Source organism: Chroicocephalus ridibundus, chromosome 1, assembly GCF_963924245.1.
Source record: "Chroicocephalus ridibundus chromosome 1, bChrRid1.1, whole genome shotgun sequence".
NCBI lineage: Eukaryota > Metazoa > Chordata > Aves > Charadriiformes > Laridae > Chroicocephalus > Chroicocephalus ridibundus.
This window is the reverse complement of record NC_086284.1, coordinates 82,393,342-82,421,281: the sequence shown is the minus strand read 5'-3', so window position 1 is coordinate 82,421,281 and position 27,940 is coordinate 82,393,342. Positions and strand designations below refer to the sequence as shown.

Sequence of the window (27,940 nt, the reverse complement as noted above, 5' to 3'; positions counted from 1 at the left end):
TCAAACTTCGGGAAGGAGGAAGAGGTTGGCAAAAGGGTAAGAAGTGGTCCTATTTTATGCAGGCATCTTTGGATTTTAATAAGAAATCTAGTTAAGACAGCATATGGCACAATTACAATAGCTCTGCTGTGTGAGCCTGCTGAAAGTTAGATGGCCTATGGCTAAAACTTTCCCAGCCAGACTGCAATATTCTATCCAAAAATGACTGCACTTTCTATAAAGGTGAAAGTATTGATTTCTCACATATGTTAACACACATACAATGAGGGTTTTTTGGAAATGTTCTGAATAAAAGTAACCTAGCATGATCCCTTGCTTATCAACATTAATACACATGCATGCACGTGCAGGCTCAGTCCAGAGAAAGAAAGGCTTCCATTTGACGGGTCACTTTTCTAACGTTTCTGAAAGAGTCTAAAACCCATGGAGTTATTGTTGTGTGAATGAGGATGCAAAGTCCAGCTGGCAAATACTATTCTATACTTGGTGACTTATTTGGCAAAGCAGAGAAGTAAAATTGAGTGGAAAAAAACTTTTTTCCTGAATTTCCAGCAGCAAGTCCACCTTCACTCTATATAACAGAGGAATAAATTGCACAGAGTGAGTATTATTGAGGCCGCTGTCTGAAAAACTATTAGAGTTACATTGGTATAGTGGTAAAAAAAAAAAAAAGAAAATCAAGAAAAGGAAAACTTGAACCTCAAAATTTAGTTGGCTATAAAAAGCTTTTTTCAGTCTTAATCTGCAATGAGATACTGACAGACTATCCTGCTAGACTGCAGCCAAAAGAGCAAATAGATAAAGCAAGCTCATCTTACCTTCACTACAAGGACTGCTGGGCATGGCACTACATTTGCTGGAAAACAGCTGTAAATAAAGCCACATAATTGCTATGAAAGCATTTATGAAAGACTAATTGATTTTTTAAAAATATCCCTGAAAGGACTGTGATTACTACTGTGCTTATTTTACACATAGGATCCAAAGATCAGGGAAGGCGGGTGACCAGGGAGATGCCATGCACAAAGATTTCAGCCTACGGAAGAACAGAGACTTTTCAGTCAAGTATTTTGAGGGCAAAGACCCCTCTCACTCAAGGCCTTTTCCCAAGTGTAAACCTGTCTCTCTCCAAGAGCGTACAAGTAAGTAAATAACCTGGGATCATGACTCTAGGTGCTGTTGAATTACAACGTAGAAGGAAAAGGAGCCTATAGCCAACTTCACGTACTTGGTATTAATGCAGATGTCCTATGACACTGGATTTGTAATCACAGTGATACCAAGTCTATGCAGTACCAAACAACTTTTCATTAATAACTGCTCTTTTGCTCAAAGAAGAATCTGTAAGTTCCTAGTTCAAAGGAAACCCCTGCATGCCACAATCTGAGCTTCCATAAGGCTTTACCTCCTTATTGAAAAATAAAACACCAGTTAAGAGCTTTGTAATTTGAAAACAGAACTGGTCTAGAGTTATGCCACCACTTTCTCCTCTCCCCTCCCTGCAATCAGAAAACAGCGACTCAGGGTGAAAAGCTTTCACTGGGAACACACATATCAGTGTCACTGGGAAAGGTTTCCCAGATCCCTTTTTTGTTCGTTTTAATAACTAAAGTTGTGAGGAGCAACCCGCTCATCACTGAGAGCGGAGCCGCAGGAAAAGCAGCGTCTGCATTCCAGCCCATTACCGAAGGTGCCTGTCCCAGTCTCTCCTCCACCTGACTCCAGCTCCCACACGGACCTCACTCCCTACCGAGCCTTTTGGCTCTCCTTCCTCGGGCATAGGGCTTTTTGCCGAAAATACAAAGATGAAAACTGGTCAAAAACCTGAACACTCAATATGCATGCCCCCTTCAAGATCTTCTGGGAAGCACATTTGGGATACTTTTGTCCTGGACTGACCTTCCTTTATTTAGCATTTAATTTAGGAACATTTATCCAAAACAGACAGTGTGTGTTCTAAAGCAGAAAACCCTAAGTTATATATATATTTTTAACATCCCTTTTAAATCATTTAATGAAAGCGGCGGCCACAAGAGTGCGCTACCAGCAAAGGATTCAACCACGGGGAAAACCACAGACTTGAAGCTATTCAGAACTCAAAAAAAAAAAAAAAAAAAAAAAAAAGAAAAGAAAAACAGCATCTGTTGTGTGTTGTGGTCAGGCAGTCGTATTTGCACATTCAAAAGAAGTCCTCATACATTTAATTGCGATAGCTGTGATCTTCAGAAGTCGGGAGAGCTTCCATGTGTCTCCATTTTTGAACACGGACTTTGACACATGTTCATTGCTCTTTCTCTTTGTTTTCAAAGGGAGATTACTCAGCAGTTTTTGGATTTTAGGCACCTTTAAAGTGACTCAGTCCAACCCAGACACCTGAAATTAACAGGTTGTTTTCTGATATCACTTTTTTTTTTTTAAACAGCTGTAACTCACTAAAACTTGGTGCAATGAGTTAAAAAAAAATCAAAACTGAGTTTGTGGCTCTGCTGTTTGTTTTCTGTCTCTATGCACTGAGTACCTGAACACCTTGTACTCCCTTCTTACCTTTCCACAAAAAGTGCTGGCAAATTCTAACAACAACAACAAAGTCAGCCTATTTTTCTGGAAGCGGCAAATGGAACTGCAGCATTTTTCTCCATGCAAAACAGGAGGAGTTCCTGTTTTTGCATTTTCAGCTTCTAGTATCTTATCATAAGAGGAAGTGACTCTCAAAAAGTATCCCTAAAGAACCTAGAATTTGAAAACAAACCAAAACAATATAACCATGTGCTTAACTTATGGACTTCTGGGGGGAGGAAGGGAGTCTAAAAGATAGAAAAGAAGTTACAAAAGCAAGTTATTAATATTCAGATGTCTTAGAATGGCAAATTGAACCCATATTTTGACAGACAAGTTACTGACAGAGCTCTATGATATAGATATCTGTCCAAATCCCTAAAATTACAGCAAAGAAGCACATCCTACCTTAAATGTCTATTCTCACCTGCCAAAATCTGCCTTGCTATCAACCATAGCAAGACCTAGAGACTGTAGCATTGCTCTCTGCCTTCCCCTCCCACGCATCGGGTAACCAGTTGGGCCAACCTCCCATCTGCCAGTCACCCTGCGCCTGAAAATGGAGCAAACAGCAACGCTGCACTACAGTTGACAGTACCTCTTTTAAAAGGAGCCATGACAGAACGAGCAGGAGGAGCTGGATCTTGTGGCAGGACAGCAGAGCAGCTCCTTTCCTACCCCACGACCCAGTTAAGTTGCATTTTACATAAAAAAAAAAACCTGAAAAGACCTCTGCTTTGAAAAGACCAAATAAATTATGGAGTCTTAGTGCTCTTAAAGAGTTCAGTCATTAACTTGGGCAAACCAGGATTTCACCACCACAGTTTGCTCTGGTTTTCCTTGTACCTCAGCCCAACTGTACAGGCTTGAGCAGGATGAAATAGCAATTTCATTTACAAATAAGATATGCACTGTCGACAACGAGGTATTAAGTTGTATGAGGTATTAAATCATCAATCTTCCTGCCTGCTAAATTCACAATAGACTACCCTGATAAAACTTTCATATTCTGGAACTGTTTTTCCTTGTTCTGCCTTCGGGAACTAGGCACACACATCTGGATGTCCAACATAAAAGTGTTGATCTTAGGATTTATGGTATATTATATCAGCTACATTAATACTTTTTCCTCATCCTTATTTTGCGCATATTCTGCTACCTTTTGATGACTAGATAGCATTAAACTCCTGATGTCATTCTCTTACCTCAGTTTTTGCCACAATTTATCAGAATTCCTCTAAAGGATAATAAAACATTTTTTTAATGAGAATTTATCATCTGGAAGCATCTAAAATGCTTTACCTACTGAAGAATCAGCTCCAAATGCTGGTTCCGGCAGGGTTTACTTTCAAACATTCCAGAAATTATCATGCTACGCTAGCAAGGTGCTCAAGAAATCAACCTTTAACATTAATACTTAAAAGGCTTAATTCAGCAGTAACCCTGAAGAAAAACACAGCCTCTGACATGGCAAATACTAACAGCAGCAGGAGGAGTCAAAATACACGGGGGATTTAAGGCTGCCTAACCACGGCTGAGACAAAGGATCAGGAGCAAGGAACAGGATGCAGAGCAGCCTTTGGACATGCTCCCCACCACCACCTTTGCCCAGGATGGAGTTCGCAAGCACAGCAGCCTGCAGCTGCCTACACTGGCCCAACATGTTGCCTTCAGCAAGAAGGAACTTGCTGTGTCCTTGGAGCACGCGGCCGTGGAAACCCTGCTTTGCTTATGGCCATAAACAACGGGCATGTTTTGCCTCCTAGCCACTTACCACAATGAGCTTACCATTCAATAGCTGTCCTAAACGAACCGAGTTTCCTCAGAAACCACATTTCAAATACCAGCGTTTCTACACAGGTGTGGTGCATTCCCACACCGATTTCAGCTGTAATTTACCTAACCACGTCCAAGGTGACCCAAAAACAGGAGCGAGGAAAGACAGTTCCTCCAGTCCCAGGGCATTTCAGGAGAAGGCCCAGCCTTAGTTCGTCTCGTTACTGGTTAAAACACTATAGCCACATGATGCAAATTACCAAGCCTTCACAAAGAACAACCCCATGAGCTGAGATGCTTCAAGTTTTATTTGGGAAAGCTATTTTGCTCTGACTTGCCCTGTGCAAGATCAGATTTTGAAGACATTACCATCCCCCAGAGCACATCCTTCCCTGCCAGATACCACCCCCCAGTTTGGCTGCCCACCTGCTGGCAAGGCTGCCCTGTGAGCCAGACCGAAGAACTGACTCTGATTTCAATTGTAACCCAGCAGAAATTTCCTCAAACCCCTGCTTTTGTCACTCTGTCCTTCCTCTGCACTCAGCATGAGACCGGACTAAAAGCATACGGGCCGTATAACCCAGCAGTGCGGTGGCTGTGTCTCTGTGCCAGACTTTGTTTTGCCAGGTGATCCAGTATTATGCAGATTCAGCAGCAATGACCATAAAATAATAGGTTTCTTGTGTAAGAGATAAGATGTAAATTTGTTCAGTTACTCAGTAACTAAAGCTGCAACACTCTTGCATTCCTGCCCTGCTTTTAAGTGGTCGTATTTCTGGAGTTAAGGGTTGGATTCAGAAATTATTTTAAAACCTTTTTATAATCTTTTCAAGTGGGAAGGTGTTACATGTAGTTACTTGACCAAGTAGAGCATAAAATCTCTACACTCAACATGGTAGGCTACTTGACACTGAAACATTTAAGAAGCGTCCAAGTTCCCAATGTTATCAGTCATTTCATCTTCATCATGTAACCTAAAATAAAAGTAACAAAAGGAGAACCACAACACACAAACAGGAGCATTATTACTCCTCTCCTGAAGTTGTGTATGTTCATGGCAAAGTTCTTGACTAGTCTTTAAAAAAACCAACACTCTTAAGTGCTTAAAAGTAACCCCAAACCATTCAATATTTCAAAATGCATACAACACATACAGAACCACTCCTTCCAAATGCAAAGAAGATCCTGACATAAAAACATTATTTATTTGGTCTTTAATGGATGGGGTTATAATTCTGTTTCAGTCAGGAGTCTGCAGAGATGTATAGTATTATCAAACACAAACACACAAAAATCCTCTGTGCACGCATGTTGAAAGTACTATATGAAATGAGTAAGTCTTCAGACCCCCACATTTTAGAAGGCTCACCTGTTTCCCCCTTTCACCCAAGGGGTTACATTTCAGTTTCCACCACCTACACTGAAATTCACCAGTGGGAAGCAGTTTTAAGAATAAATCCAGTGTACCACCTGGTAAAAATCTATGGTTAAATCCTGTAAGCACTTGTATACTTTTTTCATCTTCAGTCATGTGAGTGCTCTCACTAAATTGGATGAGACTACTCATGCTCAAAATTAACCATTTCAACAAGTGCTTGCAGGACTGAAGAGGAAAAAAAACCCTCTAGAAACCAGTCATGACTCACAGGTTGTTACCATCTGATGCATATTCCATTCCACAAAAAAGCAACATTGCCCAATTTTGGTAATTACTTCACAAAACTGAATAGCATTGCCACGAGTAACCTTTTGAATAAGCATATTCAAATTATAGAGGATTCCTTTTACCCACAAAGCAATGTCTATGCCTTTCCTAGTACTTCAAACATCGTCCTACTGGAGTTGACTTGGTAAAACATGGTGACATCTGTTATATTTTTTGACTTTCTGTTATTCAAGCTTTACAGGCTGGATTTTTTTACTTTGGTAAAGAAATAAATTATGAAAGTCATCACAAGATGAAAACACGTCAGTCACAACACACATATCGAGAGAGCCCTGACAGTTGTACAAGACAAACATCCAAACCACAAGACAAGGATTTGCTCTGTGACACCAGGGACAACACACCACCAACTGAAGGAACTGAAGCTTATGTTCACCTCAAATGTCCACTAGTATGTCACTAACAGCATGAATCAAATCACATTTAACACAACTAAGAAACTGGTGAGGTGGACAGAAAAATAAGAAATAAAAATGCTTTTTAGATGTACACCCCACCAAAAAGACAGCTGGCACAGGAAACACCCAAACACCTGTGTGGTATTGCTAGGGTCACAGTGAAGGGAACCTGGATTCGCACTGTCTCCATTTTGATTAAGTGACCACACTGATAGTAGGGCAACTAGAGGAAATGGTCTTCGTCAGGGCTCTTCCGAGGTATAATTTGTTGAAAATAAAAGATCAAAGCGCATGCTCCTCCTTTTGTTGTGTCCGTTCCTTCCATCACTAGCGCAGGACCACACAGCTGAAGGAAGAGGAGAAAGATGAGGAGGAGGAGGACGAGGAGCCTGGCCACCCCCAGGTTTGCCCGTGGAGGAGGTGGGGGCCATGTCTGAGCAGGAGGGGAGCTCTGCACCAGCTGGCCTTCACTGTGCACCCACAGCAAGCACACACATACAGGATGGCATAGTTGCTCCATTCAACACCCCTTCATGGAAAGATCCTGCTGAGATTGCCAGGAACTCCTTAAAACACAGGGCACCCACCCCAGGGGCTCCTGAACCAGGCTTGTAGGCACTGTGCAATTCGCATGACGCGTTATGTTTGCACTTCCCTGGTTCCTGCCTTTCCCCCATGACCCATGGTAGCTCACTGACAGCACCCGAGGAGAGAAATGTGATGTGCTGTCACACAGGAGCAGGGGCTGCTGGACACCCTATCTGGCACACGTTTAAAACTGGCCATCCTGCTTCGTGCAGGAGAGCGGGCCTACAGCAACGCACTGACCCATTTTCTCAGTGAATTTGCAAAACGGGAATTTAACAGCCCAGCCCTTCCACCAACTGCCGCCACACAAAAACGCACAAGCCTTGAACTTTATAGCTGTGTGCATCTGCTACAAATACCCACTTGCTAAGTGCGTATACTGAAGATCTGCACAGGCACACGCTGTTCCACACCCGCATCCATTTAAAGAAACATGGATAGCAAAGGGCCATCACACCTGCCTACTATGTGCGTGCATATACAGCCCTGGAAAGCCCTACTACAGTCACCTATTTCCAAAGTTGACTGAAAATCCAGGCATTAAAAAAAAAATAATAAAAACCCATTCATCTTAGTCAGTCAAGGCCAAGGTCAATCTTCAAAAAGGAAGAACTATGTCTACTGGTCAGCAAGAGAGCAATCACTGCTATTCGTTCTGCTGTAACAAACCCTAGTTCGAGAAGCAACGAAATCAAGTTTAATGGCAAAATGGATTTTAGTCCTACTCAACAGTGATTCTCCACAAATGCATTTGGTTTATTGAGCAATACTTAACCATAACTGTCGACTAAATATCTATAATACTTGCTTAAATCTGCAATACTACATGTATTTTTCTACTTTTGTTTCCTATACTATTTTGATATCTATAGAACCGGAACCATCAAGTAGCCAATGCAGGTAAGAGGCAGAATTCACAGTCCTCAATCTGTACCTTGTAATTATACAAAAACCAGAAGTCCCTCATCCTCCCAAGTCATCTCACAAATTGATATTGCCAAGTTTCAGAGAGTACTTCTGCAGCCAAAAGGAGCTACGAAGTGCACAGCCAGCTGCTCCACAAGTGATAAACGGGTAAGACTAGATGCCCCATTAAGTTACACAAAACCCACTATGGAAAGGTCACTGTGGGTGTTGAACATTTTTCCGCTCAGTATGTGACAAAATTTCAGTGATCTCCCATCTGAACACTGTAAATGACTGTCAGATTTTTATTCCCAGGTTTCCACGCAGGTCTCAGGTTTGGAAACAGTACTGTACGATCTCAGAGCCCTCGGGACATTCATTAAAAACTCTCCTTCTGTTGACTTCAATTAAATGGCTGTATCTCTTTGTGAAGTGCCATGCAAATAAAGATTACCCTATCTTTCCATATCTAGGTGTTTATAGTTCATGTATCATGACATTCGCTTCCCTTATTAGGATTTAGCACAGCAAATTTCAGCATTCAGACTACACTTCTGATGGCAAGTGTGTTTGCTCTCACTCTCTTTCCCTCTCCAAGGAACTCCTCAGCATTGCAAAAACAGCTTGCACTTCCGCCACATAAAGGCACCAAAACGAAATGCTACGTAAAGGAAAAGAAAACACACCCATTTGTGTGTGCGCAACACGGCCAGAACTATTCCAGAATTTTAAGGCTGGTTCTCAGGCGTTGGTCAACGCTGGTCAAGTTGAACTGGAAGTCCAGCTTCCTGTCACCAGCAGAGCCTGAGGAAAAGTAGTCCATGGCTACTCCCTCCCTTGCCCACCTGTTTCCATTGTCACTAAAAGATGATTCAAGCAGCCAACAGGACAACCCCACATAACTTCTTAGCTATTATATGGTCCAAGGGCTGTATAATCCCACCCTCTTTTTAACATTAATAAACTACAAATGGAAGCGTCACCTATATGTCAGTTTTTAAGAGTTCAATGTGTCTTATGGATTCATAGTGAAAAATTATTCCAAATTTTAATGGATTTGCAGTATATGCTTATGTCTAGCATGTGCAGAGGAATGGAAATTAGCTTCAATAACTAGAAGGCAATTTAAGGTAGAAGTGTATGCAAAACAGTTCAATTACACAGAATATGGTAACCACATCAAGTATCAACACTTAATATCAACACTCAGAGCAATTTTACATGTGTGTATACAGAGAGGCACACATCTTTTCCAAAACAAGAGAAATTCACACACAATTCCTGTAAGAAGTGTCCTAAGCACACTTTCCTAAGAAAGGAATCTACTCAAGAAACGATTCAATACTACACCCAAGAACTAGCACATAATTAAGATGTGTTGTTTTGACAAATCCACTTGAGAAAACAACATGAAGCCTCCTGAGTCCTCTTTTAATCCAAATCCAAGAACACTGCACTTGTTCAACCACCAATATATGTAAGCTACTTAAACATCACGTTTGTTGTTGAGCCAGTTGCACAGTCCTGATTTGGTTTAGACCTCAACTATGCATGTTTCCAAAAAATACAGCAAAGAATGTATGCTGATAGCCAGCACTTTTATGCTGAGTATTTGGTACCACAGGCACTTTTATTTAGAGATCAATGTTATTTTCCCTATGCAAGTCAAGCATCAGATTTTTCAAAAATAGTGTGTAAAAATAATTTTGTGGAAGCCAGCTACTACTGCTGAACAGCACCAGCCCCTTGAGAAACTTTTGCTACAGTCACAAGTTAATTATAGTGAATGAAACACATTACTCACTATGGCAATACTTTTTCACTTGGTCTTGGCTGTAGATACGATAGACTTCTAAACTGAAAATAGCATGCCCTACTGCTTCCCAGGTACAGAAACAGATCAATAGAAGATCAGGATGTGGCATTACTGCATGAAGGAGTGACCCATATGGAAGAACTTTACATGGACACACTTCTCAGCAGTGACAAATAAAACCTGATTTTTCTGGATTAATTCTACTGAAGGGATTAATACATAAATAAGAAGGAAGTTCTCTATTTACCAGCAGAATTTTATTAAAAAGTAATTTTTCCACATCATGATAGTTTTTATAAAGTTTGCTTTTCACTTCTGGATCAGTCTAGAAATAGATACCACAAACAACCCTAGGGAAAAAAGTTTTCAACACAAAATCTAGATCTTGTCTTCCCAAGCTAACTCACAGATAGCAAGGACAAACATGACTAAAACAAAGATTCCTCAAACCTTCAGGACTGGGTCATTGAACCTCAAACCATTCATCTATTTTGTTCTTCAGTTTATCACACTGACACCCATAGGGAATAAAATATTAAATCAACATTATAGACAAGCATCATAGTGCCAGACAAAGGACACAGGACCAGCAGACAAAAAGATGCTACGGCAACTTGCAGATCAATACTTCATCTTATAAGTAACTCAATGAAAGGGAACTGTGGGACTATCCCCCGTTTCCCCAGAGAACCAGTAAGGGTGGATCTGAAGAAGACTGAAATAGTCTAAAAATGCTAAGGCAGCCATTTCAAGATTGCTGTAATTAATTAACGTGCAGACTGCCTCTAAAAGGGGTGGTCCTATCCAGCTGAAAACCTACTTCCCCAAGTAATTTTGCAGTCAGATCAGTTCCCTGATCCAATTCAATCCAGATCTGCAGGCATGCTCACACAAAGACTGAACTACTGGTTTACTTAAAGACAGGACTGTTTAAAGCACTCATAAAAATTCTGCCTAAGATTTAGGGCAAATAGAACAAAACAATACTGTTGTTCAAACCATAACTTCTGGAAGAAAGCATGCAACAAGGCTTTTATAAAAACCTGCATCATTTGAACTTCCAACAGGAAAAGAAAAGCTATTTCAGCACCCAGACATGAGAACAAGTTGGCCAAGAATAAAATGAGACTGGGTGTTAAAAGGTTTCTGATCGTCAAAGGACTGATGTCCTAAGGCAACTTTCCAAGGGAAAGAGCAAAGTTGAAAAAACACAGACAAAAAACCCTAGCTAATTTCATTCAACAAGTTTTATGAAATTTTATCTAATATTATGCAGGCTGTCAATGACCCAAAAGGCTCTTGCCTCTTTTGGGAGCTATGGAAATCTTCATGAATTTAAGACAAAAAAATACCGTTTTCCCTAACAACAGCCGCTATTTCAGCCTCTTGGCTAGAACAGCAAGGTTGCTTTTGCCGATTGCACGTGTGCTAGGGAAGGAAAAAGAGGAGAGATGAGAAAGGACTGATGAAAGACCATCAGCTTTGCACCAAACTGCATGCAAGCGTGCATAGCAATGGGGACTGTTGTCGCAGAGAACGGCCACAAATCCCCAGCAGCAAACTAGTGCTTGCTTAGCTGTATGAAAGTCACATGCATGGGGTGAAGTACTTGTGAATGACAAGAATGGCATAGCTGTCTCTCTCACGAGGGTATTTCAGCATCAAACTTCCTGCCATTTACGAAGCTAGATCAGAATTCGCAAATTCTGAGCAAGCTGCTGTCATAAAATTTAAAAGCACTAAGAAAGAGGGAGCCTTTCCACTTGGTCTAAAACTTTTCATAGTAATTAGGACTTGCTGTCTTAGCAGATTCTTCGATGTCTATAAAACTTTTCAACCCTGAAGTTCTCCCTTTCTGTGACAGAAACAACTGATGTAACTTCTGATAACAAAAGTGCTTTTACTGGAATAGGCAGTGCAAGTGCTGAACATCAACGTGACTTGCAGTAGTTGAAAAAGCATTTTATTTTGCATTTATTAGCCTTAGTGCTACAAAAATTTTGGGAGATCTTCTGGAAGCAGCTACTAGTAAGGATACAAACTACCACTTGTGAAAGAGACTCAGGTTCCCGTAATTCCTTCTGTCAAAAACATCTTCTTAAACCAAAGGTGAAAAGCATGATTTTGTACCTCTCTTACCTATCAGTGCTATTTCACAAAACACAGTCCTCAGCTAAGACAGCCTCAGACGGTGGTTGTATTTACAGACTGGATAATCATACCTGTCAAACCCCAATTCTCAGCGTTTTCAGTGTTGTGGCAAAATTCTTTTTTGATTTTAATAAAGACACCTAAAATTCTCACATGAAAGACTGGTTGATATAATTTGATAAAATTAACAATAAATAATAAAATAAATGATAATAACAAAAATACATAAAAATAATAAAAGTAATCAATTAGAATGTTCTGATTCATCACAGTAGGAAATTAATGAGAAGAATTCAAACCCAGAAACAAAATCTTTTTTCAGAAATTACAAGATTTAAAGTACTTTCAGTTCTTTTCAACTTTTATCAAAGTTACTTTATGAAACTTATTTTTAATTCAAGTTAGTAAAAAAGTGTGAACTTGAAAGTCGTAAGTCAAAGAGACAAAACAAAAAGTTTCCAAACCTTGTTCTGTTTTGATAAGCTGTTTCAGTTTTTCCCCTTCAATAATAACTAACTGAAAGTACTCTTTACCCAAAACCCGGTAAGAAATGCTTGAGACCTCAAATATTCTCAAAAAGTGGGAAAATATTTTGCCAAAAGCTTCCCACGTAACCCGCTCTTCACAGCCCAACTTGTCTGTACAGTGAACGTTCTAAAAAGCATTCTCCGTGTCTGCACTCCAAAGGCAGGGTGGGATGGACAGCCTGCTTCAGGCCCTCCACTTCAGGAATAAAGAAAGGAACAGAGTCCCAACTCATCCCATCACAACAGTTTCAAATATATTGCGTCAGTTTTTGCCCTGATCAATAGGCTACCTCTCCCCACGTCTTCATCCATAAAGAGTCTGTGTTCACGAAGGAGGTAACACCGCACAATACGCACATTAATAACACTGAATGAACATCATTATCTTGCCAAGTCTTGGCCAATTTAGCTGCCCAGTAGCTTATAGCCTGGAACACATTTGGTTCTCCAGCTGAAGGACACAAGTTTACCTTTTTACTACAAGCTTCAGCGTCTTGTGTGAACCTTTCACCAGGCAGATCGCTTCTTGTCGGAAACCAGAGAGGCCCACATCATTGATGCCAACAATTTCATCTCCAGCCAGTAACTTGTCCACAGCTGCAGCTTTGCTCCCATCTTCAATCTGAAGAAAAAGCATATCAAATGGTAGAATTATTCAGGTTGCATAGTAATGCCTTTAAAATCAGTTAATGAGCTTTCAATATTGGCTTCATACAATAATTACTACTGTAATTAAGTGGTTAAAATTATTTTTAAAAATACATTTAAAAACACTATAAAGAGAGTAATGATGTAATGGAGACAATTAGAACAGGAAACAAATGGAAGGGGGGAAAGCTGAGAAAACCAGAAAGCTCGATGGAAATTTGGGAGTCAAAAGCTTCTGTGATCTAGAGCTCCATTCAATACAGGCAGGTAATCATACTTGCAAATAGAGCTTTGGGCAGGCATCTTAAAATCTGGTTCTCTACAGGAGGTAATCAATAATATTAACCATATAGCCAATAACATTAACCACAGAGTCAACTCTAAAAATCTGGCATGCTATGAAACCCCCAAATATTGCATAACAAGCTGGTCTGGAAAATAAAGCGATCCATACAGCTAACAGCTCTGGCTAGAAGAGACGATTTGAGATCCAAGGAAGAAAAACAGCATGTCACACTGCCAAAGAACACAGCAAAACTAAGGGAAGTTCACTGGAAGATTATTTTGCTGCCACAGGCATCTCTTGCATGCATTGAATTTTTACACAACTATTCATAACATGTAGCAAAACACGCACAAGATAAATTAAAGAGTCAGTTTTTGGCCATTCCCATGCCAATGAAGGAAACTAACCCATTACGAGCTACCCATTTTTAAAATTTAAAACAAATCCCAAAAGCTTGATCAGCCAGACTAGCAAGTACCACAAGTTTGAACTGATTTCAAATATAGCTGTAGGTGTCGAACACTTTGCAATTCAGGCCCTCGGCTTTCTCACTTTCTTCCCATCTCTCCTTTGCTGTTGACACAGCCTCCAGTTTCTCAGTCGCTTGGGCTCATGATCTACGCTTTTAATTTGATTCCTCCTTCACAATCCATATCCCACCTCATCTTCCAGATTTGACACTTTGACTTCAAAGCAAAGAGTTTCATTTATGTCTCCATTATATTGTGCCTTGACCACAGTATCTCTGAGTTCGTTATTAAACGCCAGTGAACCTACAAAGAAGAAATCCTTGTAATCACCCCAACTGCGGAAAGCTTCATAAAAGAACTGCCATCTTCTGAGGCACTAAAGTCAATCAACAACATGATAAATCCAGAGGAAACATAGCTTCATGAATTCTGAAGCTCACAGTACAGGTTTTAGGGACACTCCAGCAGCCAAAGTATAAATTAAATAACCTAATAAAATAAAGCAATATCTCTTGATGAAAGTACATTAGGATGATCTCATACACCCCACCAATCTCACTGCAGGCACACAAAAGCTCTCTTTATGTAAGTTCAGGATAAATGTTCTTAAAAGTCTTCAGACCTGTAAATCTAAGCCAAAAAGAATGCCATATAAAATGCTTAGTCTTATACCCCATTCCAAAATACTCATTATTAATACTAATGAAGCAATTTAATCCCCAGAACTTCTTATCTTAATAAAAACACAGATAATTAAAGATGGAGCAAGCTTCTACATCCCAATACATCTAGTTCTCAAGCTATGACCTGCTTCTGACCTGCTTGTGTATCCTCTGAACATCAAGAATTTATCAGAATACTGAATTATCTTTGCAAACCTTCAGTAAACTTGAAAACAAAGGAACAGCAGCAGAAATCGCTTATATGCAAGGAAAGATTTAAGTTCAGAGATGTCAAGTACAGAGTGGCTGCCATATGAGGGACCCTGAAGTCAGGCAGAGCTGAACAAGAGAACAGGCAGCCTGAGACTCGTGAATCTCAAGCCTCTTTACAAAACAATCGCAAGTCTTTCAAGCGTTCGGATGCATTTCTGTGTTACTACTAAATAAATGGAATTTGGAGATATGAAGCCCAGTAGGTTAGAAAAGCAGCGCGAAAACGTTAATGTAAGTCAGAGTTGGATCACTAGAATTGTAGGGAGAAGGTCAAACAGAGGTTAAAAAAAAAAAGAGGGAAAATATCTTATAGGAGGACACATTTTAAACTCACAAATGTAGATGCCAACCAATTGCAGCCCTTATGTAGATGCCCTGAGCAAGGCACCTATCCACCTGGGCCTGAAGACTTCAACAGGGTCTTTTTTGTCTTACCAAAAAAAAAAAAAAAAAAAAAAAAAAAAAAAAAAAAAAGACCAAAATCTGTCTCCTAGGGTTTCAAGGAATGCTCATTGTTCTCAGGAAGCATGTTTGTTTTTCCTTCAGGCTGGCAATGCACTGACAGCAGGGAGTATTCAGTTACCCCCTCTGAGTTTTCATTTCAGCAGGGAAACTACACATTCCACACAGTGCAAGCTTCCCAAAGAGACACTGGTTGTACAAAACATTAAAAAAAAAAACCTTAAAAAAAAATTTAAAAAAATCAAGCTGAAGTTGTATTCACGAAAACTAGAAGCGCCTTTCTTTAATACCTTGCCTCAAGATCAGCTGCAGCAAGGGAGAATAAAGACTACATATCCATTCACAGCAAGAGTTTCCTGAAGCTGAACAAATTTGGACATAAATCTTCTGTACTGGTTTTACCTCAGATCCCCGAAAGGCTGCATGAATGCGATTCCACTTGACAATGCACTTTTAAGTGGAAATGGCTATGTATTTTTCCTGTCTAGCTAACAATTTCTTCAGTCACACTAAAAAGTCCTTTAGTCATAATGACTAAAAAAAAAAAACCACAAAAAAAACCAAACAAAAAAACCAAACCATGAGGAAAAGACCTCTTCAAAAAGTTGCCCTACTAACCTGCCTCCTCAGTGCAAACTTGGACAATGCCACTCCAGCTTCTCCTTCAGGTTTTCTCTTTTTCTGCTTCTGAGTGTTTCCCTTTATTGTTTTTATTTATTCACCCATTGATAAGCTTTTCCTTCTCATCAGACCTAAATACATAAACATTTAGAACTAGCAAACACAATTGAAAATTTCACAACTGTTTTTCACCCCTCAAACATGAATGTACTTCACTTAACCACGTACAGAAGTAGTTATGCTAGTCTGCGTTCAGGATTTAAGCCTGAGTTTTAAGATTTAAGTCCCCATTATTTATCTAAGTAATACCCAATTTCTTTCTGGATTTCAGGTGCCCAGAAAAACTGACAGTTAATAGCTGAAAATAAAACCTTGAAAATGCACTTTAAGATGAAGTCTTTCAAGAACAGTCAACAAGAAGAGATCTGCCTCAGTCACCGGCAGATGCGGCTGGATGTAACCCTGAACAACCCCTCTGCTGGGGCTGGGCTACTTGCAGGAACTGAACACCCATGAAGTATACATCTTCACATTTTTATAGCAATAGCAGGAAACAAAGCACACGTACAAGAAAAGCAATCAACACCTCATTTTCTTATAAATAACGGAAGTAAGCCTTCAAAAAAAAAAAGGTCTAGTTACACTGCATATCTTGGATGAGTAAAGAAGAGTTCTACAAATGCTCAAATCATGCTTTCAATACATATTAACAACCCATACCCCTCTCACTATGCTAAATTAACAAGAGTAAACATCATGACTTCCTATCCTTAGCAGGGATGTTGATGTTGCTACCAAAAAAAATATTTTCAAGAGGGGATGAAAAGGATGTTTGTTGACAAAAAGCATCTGTTTAGAGAGTCTCCAACTCTCACCCTGCTGTCCCTGATGACCTCCTTATGGCCAAGAGCAAAGGCAAACTTCGGGATCTGTGCATCAGGGAGGATTGGAACCATGGACTTCTGCTGTCATAACTCTAACTGCACTAAATTTGGGAAGATACAACAGTTATTTTTGCTTATAAAATACCATATCCACAAACAGGAAGAGACACTGATACAAGATGCAGATAATGATTAGGATTAAAAAAAAAAAAGATATATTGAAAAAACAACACATCTAAGCCTGGTACATGAAATTCTTCCTATGAAAAGGAGAGCGTGCCTTGAAATAGGGGAAGAGCCAAGCCATGGAGAAAAGTCTAACAGCTAGATACACAAACACATTCAAAGGACACTTGCAAGTCCCTATACATGCAAAAGGGAAAATAATGGCCTACATATGCAGCTTTAAAATGCAACTGATGGGGAGCAGCACTTCTAGAATGTGACCCCTTCACTTCTGTGTTTATCAGGTCTGACGCTTTACTTAAAATACCCACATTCCTCTACAGGCACCTGTATAAACAAGCAGGAGACAGGTTGGGGAAATGCCGCGTCACACACAAGAGGTCTAGTTTTGTTTACAATGACGACAGTTTCTTATCCATGCTCTCTCTGGACAGGGTGGGAGACGGGATGGAAACCCAAACCCAGAGACAAACACAGGAAAAAACAGCACCGTTTATCAGCATTCTGCTATCAGCCGTGATAAACTATTTTATCATAATTCACTTCTCATACAGCCAAGAAATGATTCTGTGGTTGTTTGTCTTATGAGCATCTAATACGGGTATTTTTCAAAAAACTAACAGTCTTTGTATGAGATCTTCAGAACAAGTAAAATGTAGGAAGCGTTAATTATTTTGATTTGCACAGAGTTAAACAAAGGAAAAATACCTTTACAGTTCAAGCCTGGCATTTGTGTAACTTTGAGGAATCAACATAAAAGTAAGAGAACCAACCTAGCTCCAGCTATACGTTCTGCAAATGCAGTCTTGACTGGTAAGGGCTGCATTCACCAGCAAGACTCATGGGTCAAACTCCCACTTCTGATTTAGTATTTGGATATTAAAGAGACTCTCAGGAGGACACCTGGCAGGGTATTAGCTCTATCCCCCTTTTACAGATGCGTTCAGAAGCATATGTGGAAATAAGGCCCAGAATGATGCAGGATGTTCTGCAGCAAAGCAAGGAATTCCACACAAACCCTCAAGTCACTGGAGGGTACCCGTAACCCTGTGCCAACCTCTCCCCGCAGACTGTGGGTCCAACAACCAGCATTAACCACCCAACATGAACTGTAAGGAACACCATACAAAGAAAAGAAAGCTTAACAATGTGCTACCAACTTGCAAAATCTGGGCCTATGCAGTACTATCCAATACTCTTAATTTGGCAATTACTGCACTTTGATCAGGCAGGTGTCTGCTGCATTTGGTGATGCCCTACTTTAACACTGAAGCCAGAACTTCCCTTTTGCCTGGTATCATCATTTCACATGCCACCAGCCATTACCCATACTTGCTCTTCGCCAGATTACACTTAAACATCACAGCAAACAGCACTAAATTTTAGGAACATTTAGTCCAGGGCAATGTATTTCCCTAACAGCAGTTTCTTTCTTCCCTAGACCAGAGGGCAATGTCTCACGGTCACTGTCACAGAACCTCTGAACAAGCAAAGAAACCCACCTCTTTGGAAGATGCTCTTCCAAAGCATCCCCCATCGTGCCGTGCAGACCTTGAGCTGTCAGGCTGGCCTGAGAGCTGCCTTCTGTCAACAGGTGGGTCTTAAAAATCAATTTGGAAGCAGTTTTTTAAAGGATAGAGTTCAGTAGTAAGACACAGCCTCCATCATAGCCCTTTCTGATTGCTTTTCATTTGGTGTATTTAAACATTTGGATATTTGCCAAGCAATCTTTTCTGGGTTTTTTTTTTTTTGTTTCTTTGGGGGTTTTTTTTGTTTGTTTGTTTTTGTTTTAAAGAAAGCATCATATTTTGAAAAGCTGTCACTTGATACAGTTCTTCAAGCATTTATTCAATTTTTATAATTGTGTCCACTGTACTGTTTTGATTAAGGGCCTGCTGTCACTTCCACTATAACAGGCCATTTTTGTGGGGGATTTGTTACAGCTGTAAAAACTGACTCCAGGCTCAAACCTTACTTCAGAGTTCCTCAAACCAGCAGTAGATAAGAAGTATGGTAAAACACCCACCATTTCCCTCTTTAAAAATGCATACATATATATATAATCTGATTAATACTTTATTCCAACCTACATTCAAAACTATACCTACCATTAGGCTGTGAGAAAACCTTTCTGATTATAAATCATGAATTATTATTTCTAAGAGGATACTGTTATTATATCTTAGTCTATTTGAATCACAGGGCCATCATGAGCTCTGCAAATTTGAGGAGAGCTAACTGAAGTATTCAAAGTTAAAAATTTAATGAATCTTTGCCCCAAGAAACTAATGATAACAATTTCCATCTGAAAATTATTAAGAAGGGAGACTTCACATAGATTTGTAGGTTTTAAAAACTTAACGACAGATGTTTACTTTTTAAGGGGTTTTTTTGGTTGTTTTTTTTTTTTTTTTTTTTTTTTTTTTTGTCCCTACAGTGATTCCATTGTCTCAGTAACAGAAGCTGGAAACATTTCATCACTACTGAACACTTGTACTCAAACTAAAAAGAAAAATAAATTAGAACCCACCTTGATGTTTTTGAAAGCATAGAGCTAATGTATCAGGAAAAGCAAGGTGGGGCTGTTTAGCGTCAGGGATGGGTTTTTTTGCTATTACTACCTAAGTCTTGCTAGACACATTTTACAGACTTATCAGACTAGCATTTAGAAGCATTTCCACATCTTTTTAGTCCATATAGCCCACACCATCAGGCCTGCATATATTCTACCTTCACAGAGAAACTAAACAGGTACAAATTGTAGTCTTTGGGGATCCTTCTATGCAAGAGACCCTCGAGGCTAGCAGGGAGTTGAGCAGGGAAGTGTCCCAGCTCTTACAGTCCTGACAACCCCAGGCTGGCACCCAGGCAAAAGAGGAAAGCAAAAACAGACCCCGCCTTACCTGGAATAGGAATAATGCCAAGAGAAGAGTGGAAAAGAGGGAGATGCTGGAAGCAGGGGCGGTGGGAGAAGCCTGCTGGTGGTGCTGATCCTGAACCTGGAGAACCTGAGTCCCATCCCTCCCTCACACCAATGCGCTTGTAACACTTGCAAAGTAGCTCAAGTTTTGTTTTTTTCTAGGATCACATCAACATCTAGACACCATCCTACTGCTGTTATGTAGTACAGCATTTGTCCAGACAAGCTGTACCTATCTTATTCAAGAATTACTGAGAAATAATTCCTATTTATTTTTAGCTGAGAGTTTGGTTTTGCATTTTACAGAAGCTAATGGTATCCAGTCCAGAGGAACCCATCTGAATTCATGGATATGTTACACTGTTCTTAAACATACCTTCCTATCTTTTTTCCAAAATGACAAAATAACCTGTGTAAGAACGGAGCACATACCTGTGCCATCAAAAAAAAAAAAAATAGCCAGAGGGCCAAAAGAGAACTACTTTTTCTATATGCAGTTTACTTATTCTAACAAACCTTCTACCAGAGAAGTTTGAAAGGGTTAGCTTATCTGTATTTACTTGTGCAAGTTTACTTATGGATGATTACATGTATATACACACATAGGCTGTATACATATGTAACCTGTGTAGTTAACATTAAGCATTTCTTATAGGTCTACATTTTTGCACTTTCAGCTACTACGAACAATGATAAGAATGGTTAAAAAAGAGGTTATACAGAGAAACAACTCACATTTTATCTTTTCAAACTGATAACAGGAACAGACTTCCAAGAGGAAAAATATGACCTGACAAAGTAATCTTTACGATCATAAGGTTCAAGGCTTTTTACTTTGTAACTACCATATACTTCCAACAAGGTTGGCTTATCTTTCTGCCTTCCTGTCCATCCCAGGAAAATAATGTCAGAGCTTGCCAATGTGCCCTTGACTATAATATACTGAATACAATCCAATAGCCTGTGAAACACAACTGCATAACTAGGGAAAGGGTAGGACTTACTGACGAATCAAAGAAAAAAAAAATAATTGAGTGTGTCTGAGTGGTCATGTAGGCACAGTTGTACATTAATTACAAAGTAAAAGTCCAGTTTCATCAACTTACAGTTTGTGAAGAACTTTGACATGCCTCAAAGGAAATAATTGAAAGATCTAGTAGACAGCAATAGAACACATACTGAAAATAAATTTCACCTATTTCATTCAATCAGTCTAAATGTAACCTTTTACATAAAATTTAAGTTGCATCTATGCCCATGTTTACAGACTGCTGTGATTTCCAGAAAAAAGCAACACTTCTAGACACAGGTAGTACTGATTAAGACCCAGCAACAGAAAACGCTGCTTCATCGTCTGTTAGTTTCAAAAAGTACTGTGATGGATCTGCCAAAAGCCACAGGAATTTTACAAACAGCGTTAGGTTTGCATTTTAAATACCTTCTCTCACACAGCTCATATTTAACAGAATGCTTGACAAACTCGTACCATCATTGGGTTATAGTCACGCCTGTAATTTGGGACCTTCCACTCTGTCACAGCACAGATGCTTGTTTTTCAGACAGTGAGAAAGTATAAAATTCCCCAGTAATTCTTGTAAGAATGTTCTTTATCAAGTCCTGAAAACTTGATTTTTATCACAAAAGTAAAAGTAATTTTTAATGGTTACTGCTGAAGTATTCATTTAGGAATGCACTGTTATGCAGTGGAGTGGGCAGAACATAATATTACATGTCTAAGCAACAATCTAGCCGACATAAGCATTAGTGAGAAGAGCACGACCTGCTCTCGTAATAACTGATAGCAATTTCTTCAACAAGAATTCCCCTTTGCAGTATTATTCAACTTTAAAGAAGAGTCCCACTAAGGTGTTGAATTTTAAAGTGGGTCTTATTTGTTGATTCTCTTACCCATTCCTCTGCTAATAAAACAAAAGTCTTCAAAAGAAGGGTCAGGCTCCTCCTAAAATTTGAGGGGTTTAAAATTTCACAACAGATTTTGTTCTTTGCCTTCACTTTTGCTCCCTGTTCAGAATTGATATTCAGGCTCACAGAGCACCCAAATTACAGACTGAAGCCTTCCTTTGCCATCATCTTCCTCAACGCTTCCAATATTTAAAGCCAAGTTCAAACAAGACGACACATTTTTCCTTCCTCCCCATATTTACACAACTTCATTTACTTTAAGTATGTAGTAATTCAAACTGAATAGATGTAAGTATTTGTTGCCACTCTACCAAACCCATGTTTCTGCTGTGCATTCTGTGTGCAATCTCAATTCTCCTTTCTTATAGCGATAAAAACTCGGAAGCTAGTGGAATGACCCTCAAGAAAACAAAAATGCATATTATTATAGAAACAAAAGAAGGTCCGGGTAACCTTGCCCTTCGTTTCTCCTCTGTTCTTGTTTATTAGTGTTCCAGTAAAGGAAGAGAGTTTCCCCCACTCCACTTTCACCCAGAATTCAAACATGAAGAGATGAAGAAAGCAAACACTAAACGCAACATTAAATATATTTTTTTTCTAGGACAGGAACTGCAAAGCAATTGCTTCTAAAATTATTAAACAAGGTTGACAAAGCAAGCTGCAGAAAGGACTGCATGACAGTTTCTGCCCAAGCTGTTCCACCTTGTCGACTTGCATTATCTAGGCTGACTGGTACGGTCAGACACCAGAGGGTCCTTACAGAGACAGACTGCTAACACAATCAGTGTAAATCTCTCACGATGCCACAATAATAAAAGCATGTCAATAAAAAGACTACCAGTGTTTTTATCCGGTTTATTGACAAGATGACATAGGACCCATCTACCTTCCTAGGGCACGCACTCATCTGGAGAAGGGCATGAAACATTCACATAGCTAGAATTAAACACCAACATCTTAAGTCTTTTCTGAGTCAGGAACCTGAAAAAAGCAAAATCAATTCTGTAAGCAATTTATACCCCTAGGCATCATTCACATTACGGTATCCCGCCATTTTTCATCTAACCATCAGTGCTCCGTTGCCATACATTTCAGATTTTCTTTTGTAAAAAATCTTTCTTAAAAAAAAGGAATTTTCCTTTTTTCTAAACAGACCTATGTGCTCATGATTTCAGGTTCTTCATTTTGTGTAGCTGTTCTATATACCATTCCTTACAACTCCATTACTTAATAACATCATGGAACATTAGCAGATATTGCCTCCTCATGAAAAATTTACCATAGATATTAGATATGCAAGCATTTTTGGCATGTCTGCAAGTATCTTGCCACCTTTTCTCTACTTTAGAGGTCTAATTTTTCCTAGGATTAATAAGGGATAATTAACCAATAAGATAATAATACTGGGTCACGTAATTCATATTCACACGACAAAGGTTATTTTTTTTTCTTGAGAAATTATAGGATCATGCTGTGAATTAGCAACTAATGTACTAAAATCACCATGGATTAAAATAATGGAAATCTACACAAAACACACAAACAGAAGCTTCAAAAAGCTGCATGGCTTTAGCCGTAAATTGTGATGTAGCACAGAAGAATTCTCATATTCTGAAATTAGAGTATGCTTACTACTCTAAATGGATGTTTTCCAAATTGGCTTTCATTTGTAGCTCTTTTTCAAAAGCTTCATTGTATAACACATGTTGCTGACATAATTAGCCCTAAGAGCAGGCATATTACTCCAAAGACCTTAAAAAAAAAAGTTTTAAAGAAATATCAAAACATTACACATGCAATTAGCTGCTTTTTCTTATTAAGAAGGTATATATTTAATTATGATGAAACTACTCAGTTTGACAAACATCTGTATTTCTGTTTGGCAAGAATATCTGTCATATGTGCAGATGCACTTACTAAAAGACACATCCCGTTCATGCAGCACAAGTCACAACTCCACCGCACAGCACTTGCTCGAGTATGAGTGGAATTTCAGGGAAGAATGTTTGTACAATAATTCTCGCACAACACGAGAAAGTTTATAATTATCCTTCTATTTTTCCCACACTGGTGGTGGGATCGCTACATATGCACATGTGCATGCCATCATACATATGGCTTACGTCTCCCACTGCCGCCTATGCTGGCGAACACAAGCACTCCAAGTGTGTATTCCAGCAGTATGCAACCACACTAATGAAAAATTCATGTCTTAGCACGCTAGTTTAGGATGTCAGCATTGCCAGGAGGTTGACGGTTCTAAATACCACACTGCACAGGAGATGCTGAACTCGCACATCTTGATAACTGACACACCATTAAAGACTGCCTGCACTGATACTCTGAAATGAGTCTGTAACACTGTTAAGGAAATGGAGTATTTTGTGGAACCCACAAGATACTGTCTGTATTATTTATGAAAGCCATGAAACAGCTGTTTTCCTTTGAGACAAGACAGATCTTACAAGCTTAATGCTGAAGTATGCAAGAGCTGGGAGCAAAGCAGTATTTTAACCCACTGTTTGATAGTCCTGACAATTTTTCCACAGGCATATTCCTATGACCATCTTCAGAGAAAAGCAACGTGGTCTTTTGGAGAGCCTGCCCACTGTAGGTGGTACTTACATTCAAAACTTCCTTTTCATTCTCAAGCCTGTCACCACAGCCTGCCTTGCCCCAAAAGCATATTCTGAGCGGAGACATGATTCTTCAATTGGTGAAGTGCAAAGGATTCCCTAGCCAAAAAGCCTGAATTTTGTTTTATGCATAAGATCTATGCACGTAAGCTGAGATTCAATCACAAAGGAGGAGGGAGTATTTTTTTAAACACTGATTTGGAGGTTGAAATTTCAAAGCAAATCTCAAACTCATCCTACAATATCACTAGGTCACAAAGCATTACAGGACTTAGCTCCATGTTGAGTTCAAAAAAAAAACATCTACCATCACTAAAAACACCAGAGAAACAATCTACTCTTCCGAATGATACTCAAATATTTAAACTGCATACTGCATCACAACAGCTACATACTGCAAAGCTTTGTTTGCACTGTATTTAAATTCTCTCTGAATTCAGTAATTTTTACACTCTAACTTGTAGGAAAACCTTTTATTAAGATTTCATTTATGATGATAAAAGAAAGTTGAAGGTTTGACTAAGCCAGCAACTGGAAAGCCTTCTGCCTTCCAAATGAAATAGGCAATGTGTTTCTGCATCGTTTGTTTTGGGGACAGAGGCTGACCAGCCTTCTATAGGATAATTCAACATTTTGTGATACAGGAAACTGTAGTATTTGGTGACGATTCTGTTATACATCTAAGACTATGATCAGCATTACATTAGTTGCATCACAAACTCAAATCATGAGGATGAATTTTTTTTACTTTTAATAAAAACTGCATTTAGAGGCATGTAATTCTTGTAATACTTTGGTTTCTGGAGACACCTGCTGCTTTTGCCTCATGCCTGCCTTCATTCTGGATCACCAACCACGCAGGCTTAGACTTCACTGGTACACAGCTACCTGCAGGGCTGAACCACGTTACTTACAGAAACTTGGGGAATGCCTTGCATTCTTAGGTAAATCCATCATCCAACTGGTCTTCTACCATTTCTGAGCTGAAGCTTAAAATCTATAGCTCAAGCTTACTTTAATCTGTGCAACAGTCTATGCAATCTTTCCAGCAAGGCAGTTTCTTGCCGCCTTTTGCTATAGAAACAACAGGCAGTTTCTTAAAATAGCCTCAAAATTTGGCTGAATCAATGCATTTTTTACCCACCGGTAAATCCTTCCTGGATTCCTCACTCATAGTTGCTTGAAGAATAAGTGGGTGTACTTTAAGATACTGCAAAAAAATTAATTGGAGACTGGTACATCGCTGAGTGGTTCTGTGTCTCAGTAGTTATGCTAAGGACTGGGCTGCAGCTGACTAGGTTGGGTTTTTAGGTGATGGAGTATCTCCCACCCTTTAAATGCTAATGATGCAGAAACATGTTTTAATCTCATGTTATTAGGAGGGGGCTTTAGAAAAGATGTTCTTTTAGCCAAACACCTGACAGATGTGTCACATTCATAGAGAAGAGTAATTGCAGGTTTTTCTCTCAACTTCCACAAGTGTTTATGTTCCTCATTATAGACATAAATACTGGGAACTGAAATCTGTACCTAAGACTGCCCACTCACCTCTCCTCCAAAAACCATCCTAGTCATGGTCTGCAAAAAAAGAAAGAAAGAAAAAAAAAGGAAAAAAAAACAAGAAAAAAACCCACCACATTCCCTTTGTACTCTCACTCCAGCGCCACCAGTCCACGACTGCTTCTGCAGAATGAGTGAGGCGCACAGCAGTGTCCCAGCACCCAGCCTGGTGGCAGTCTCCCAGCCCTAGGAGATGCGAGTTCAAATCGCCCTCAAGCAGAGGAAGGAAGCGTCTCCCATTTTCTGGACACACATCCCAACATTTGGATAGAACATGAAAGATGAGCCATCACGATTTCTGCCGCTGACCACTTTGGCTTCATTTTAAGAGGAGAGTAATTAGTAATCCCCAACTCAGAAAAAAAAAGAAGGAAAAAAGAAAGGGGTGGGGAGGGAAGAAACAGGAGCTCACCCCTAAGCTTGTGGTTTGTAAATTTGCTTTTCTCTCCAGTCTTGACTCTCCACTTTGATTTAATGAGGGAGAATTCAGACTGTTTCTCTGTTCAGATGTTCATGATGGGATACTTCCTTACATAGTTCCTTGCTCAACAGGACGGTTTCTGGACTTCCTATTTTGAGCACTTAATAAACTGTATATGAACTCTAGGAGCTAAGTGTCAGACACTGTAATGACCAGTTTCTTAGCCTCTGGGGTTTTTTTTGTTTGGTCTAGCTGTGGACCTGAAGACTGCTTAATGTACATTTTTAAGTATTTGTCATCTCAGGTCCTGAAGATGAACCTTGCTATTTCTGCTAAGAACTATAATTCTCCTTTTAACAGGTAAAAGAAATGGCATATCTAAAAGTAGATTTGGAGCTTTTGTTTTTATTTGTTTTTTATACTAAAAGAGTGTATTATTACTACAGATCCAAGTTGAAGGCTATTGCAAATAAGAACATACTGTATGCCTCTTACTAAGCAGGTCAGTACAAACCCACTGGTTTTTTTTGTTAGACAGCTACCCCTATACATTGTGTTGTTGTTAGTTTCTCTGTCTCAAGAATAGCTAAGGACTATGAGAGGCATGAGGTCAGATGGCTAAGTTCCTCCTGTTTATGCACATCTGGTGTTTCAGAAACACAGGTCTGTACCTTCAAAGGCACCTTGGGGAGAGAAAAGTACTACGCAGACACACCAGAAAGACAGGCAGCTATGCGAATTTGGAGGAAAGTTGCCTCTAGTTGTCTCTAGAGGTACAGATGTGCCTTCTGGGAGTACATCCCAAAACTCTCAGCTTCCTCCCAGTAAGCTGAACAATACTTTTTACTTCTAAGTGAACTGTGGAGAAAAACACATTTGTTTTTTCCAAGATACAAGAAGGCAAAGTTGGGCTAGCCAGAGTCCATTTAAGTCGGCCTGGGTCCATACCACACAGTAGGTATTAGCAGCCACGGTATCGTGCCAATGTGGGCTGTGGCTGATACCTCTTGAGCCGCTCAACAGAGGGAAGAACTGCAGCTTTTTATATTAGGGGTTTTCCAGAGCATGAGTAAGACTGAAGTGCAGGAAGTTAGATAACTCTGCAATAAAAGACCTAAAATTCCCATTTCATTATTTGAGGAAAGCTGCAGGGACTCCTGCAGCGTTCACATACTTTTATTTTCCGAGCTGTACATTTCATGAAGCTATTTCAAGTGCATGGACATTACCAGTTAAAGCAAGCCACTGGTTTATGTTTCTGTACAGAAAAACCAGGAATTTTCTTACTCTGAAATATTAGCTAGCTATATGAAGCTGGAGAGACTGGTTGGCTACATACGGGATTTTAGAGCTACAACAGATCCATTACAGCTATCATTCATAGGTTTCTCCTTGTCTGGGCATCATCCAGTTTAATACAAATAAAATCTCACTGCATTTTCCATGTGGTTATCCAAACCACAAGTTTGTTTTTGTCTTCTATTCATAGTTTTCTCATTACAAATACCAGTCCCTCTCTCTTCCCTCCTTTACTCGTTATCTAC

At 39.5% G+C, this 27,940-nt stretch overlaps 1 protein-coding gene across 4 annotated transcripts in view; it reads right to left on the bottom strand.

Annotated features, from left to right (window-relative positions):
- SHROOM2 (shroom family member 2) overlaps nucleotides 1–27,940 on the bottom strand; it is a 129,347-nt gene that overhangs the window by 64,249 nt on the left and 37,158 nt on the right. For 3 of the 4 annotated variants that reach the window (XM_063341399.1, XM_063341377.1, XM_063341394.1), the window contains exon 2: nucleotides 12,915–13,066. In XM_063341399.1, coding sequence (XP_063197469.1) covers nucleotides 12,915–13,066 — 152 coding nt within the window. Of the gene's footprint in view, nucleotides 1–12,914; nucleotides 13,067–22,617; nucleotides 22,728–27,940 lie in introns of those variants that run through there. The other variant, XM_063341385.1, reaches the window with a different exon arrangement.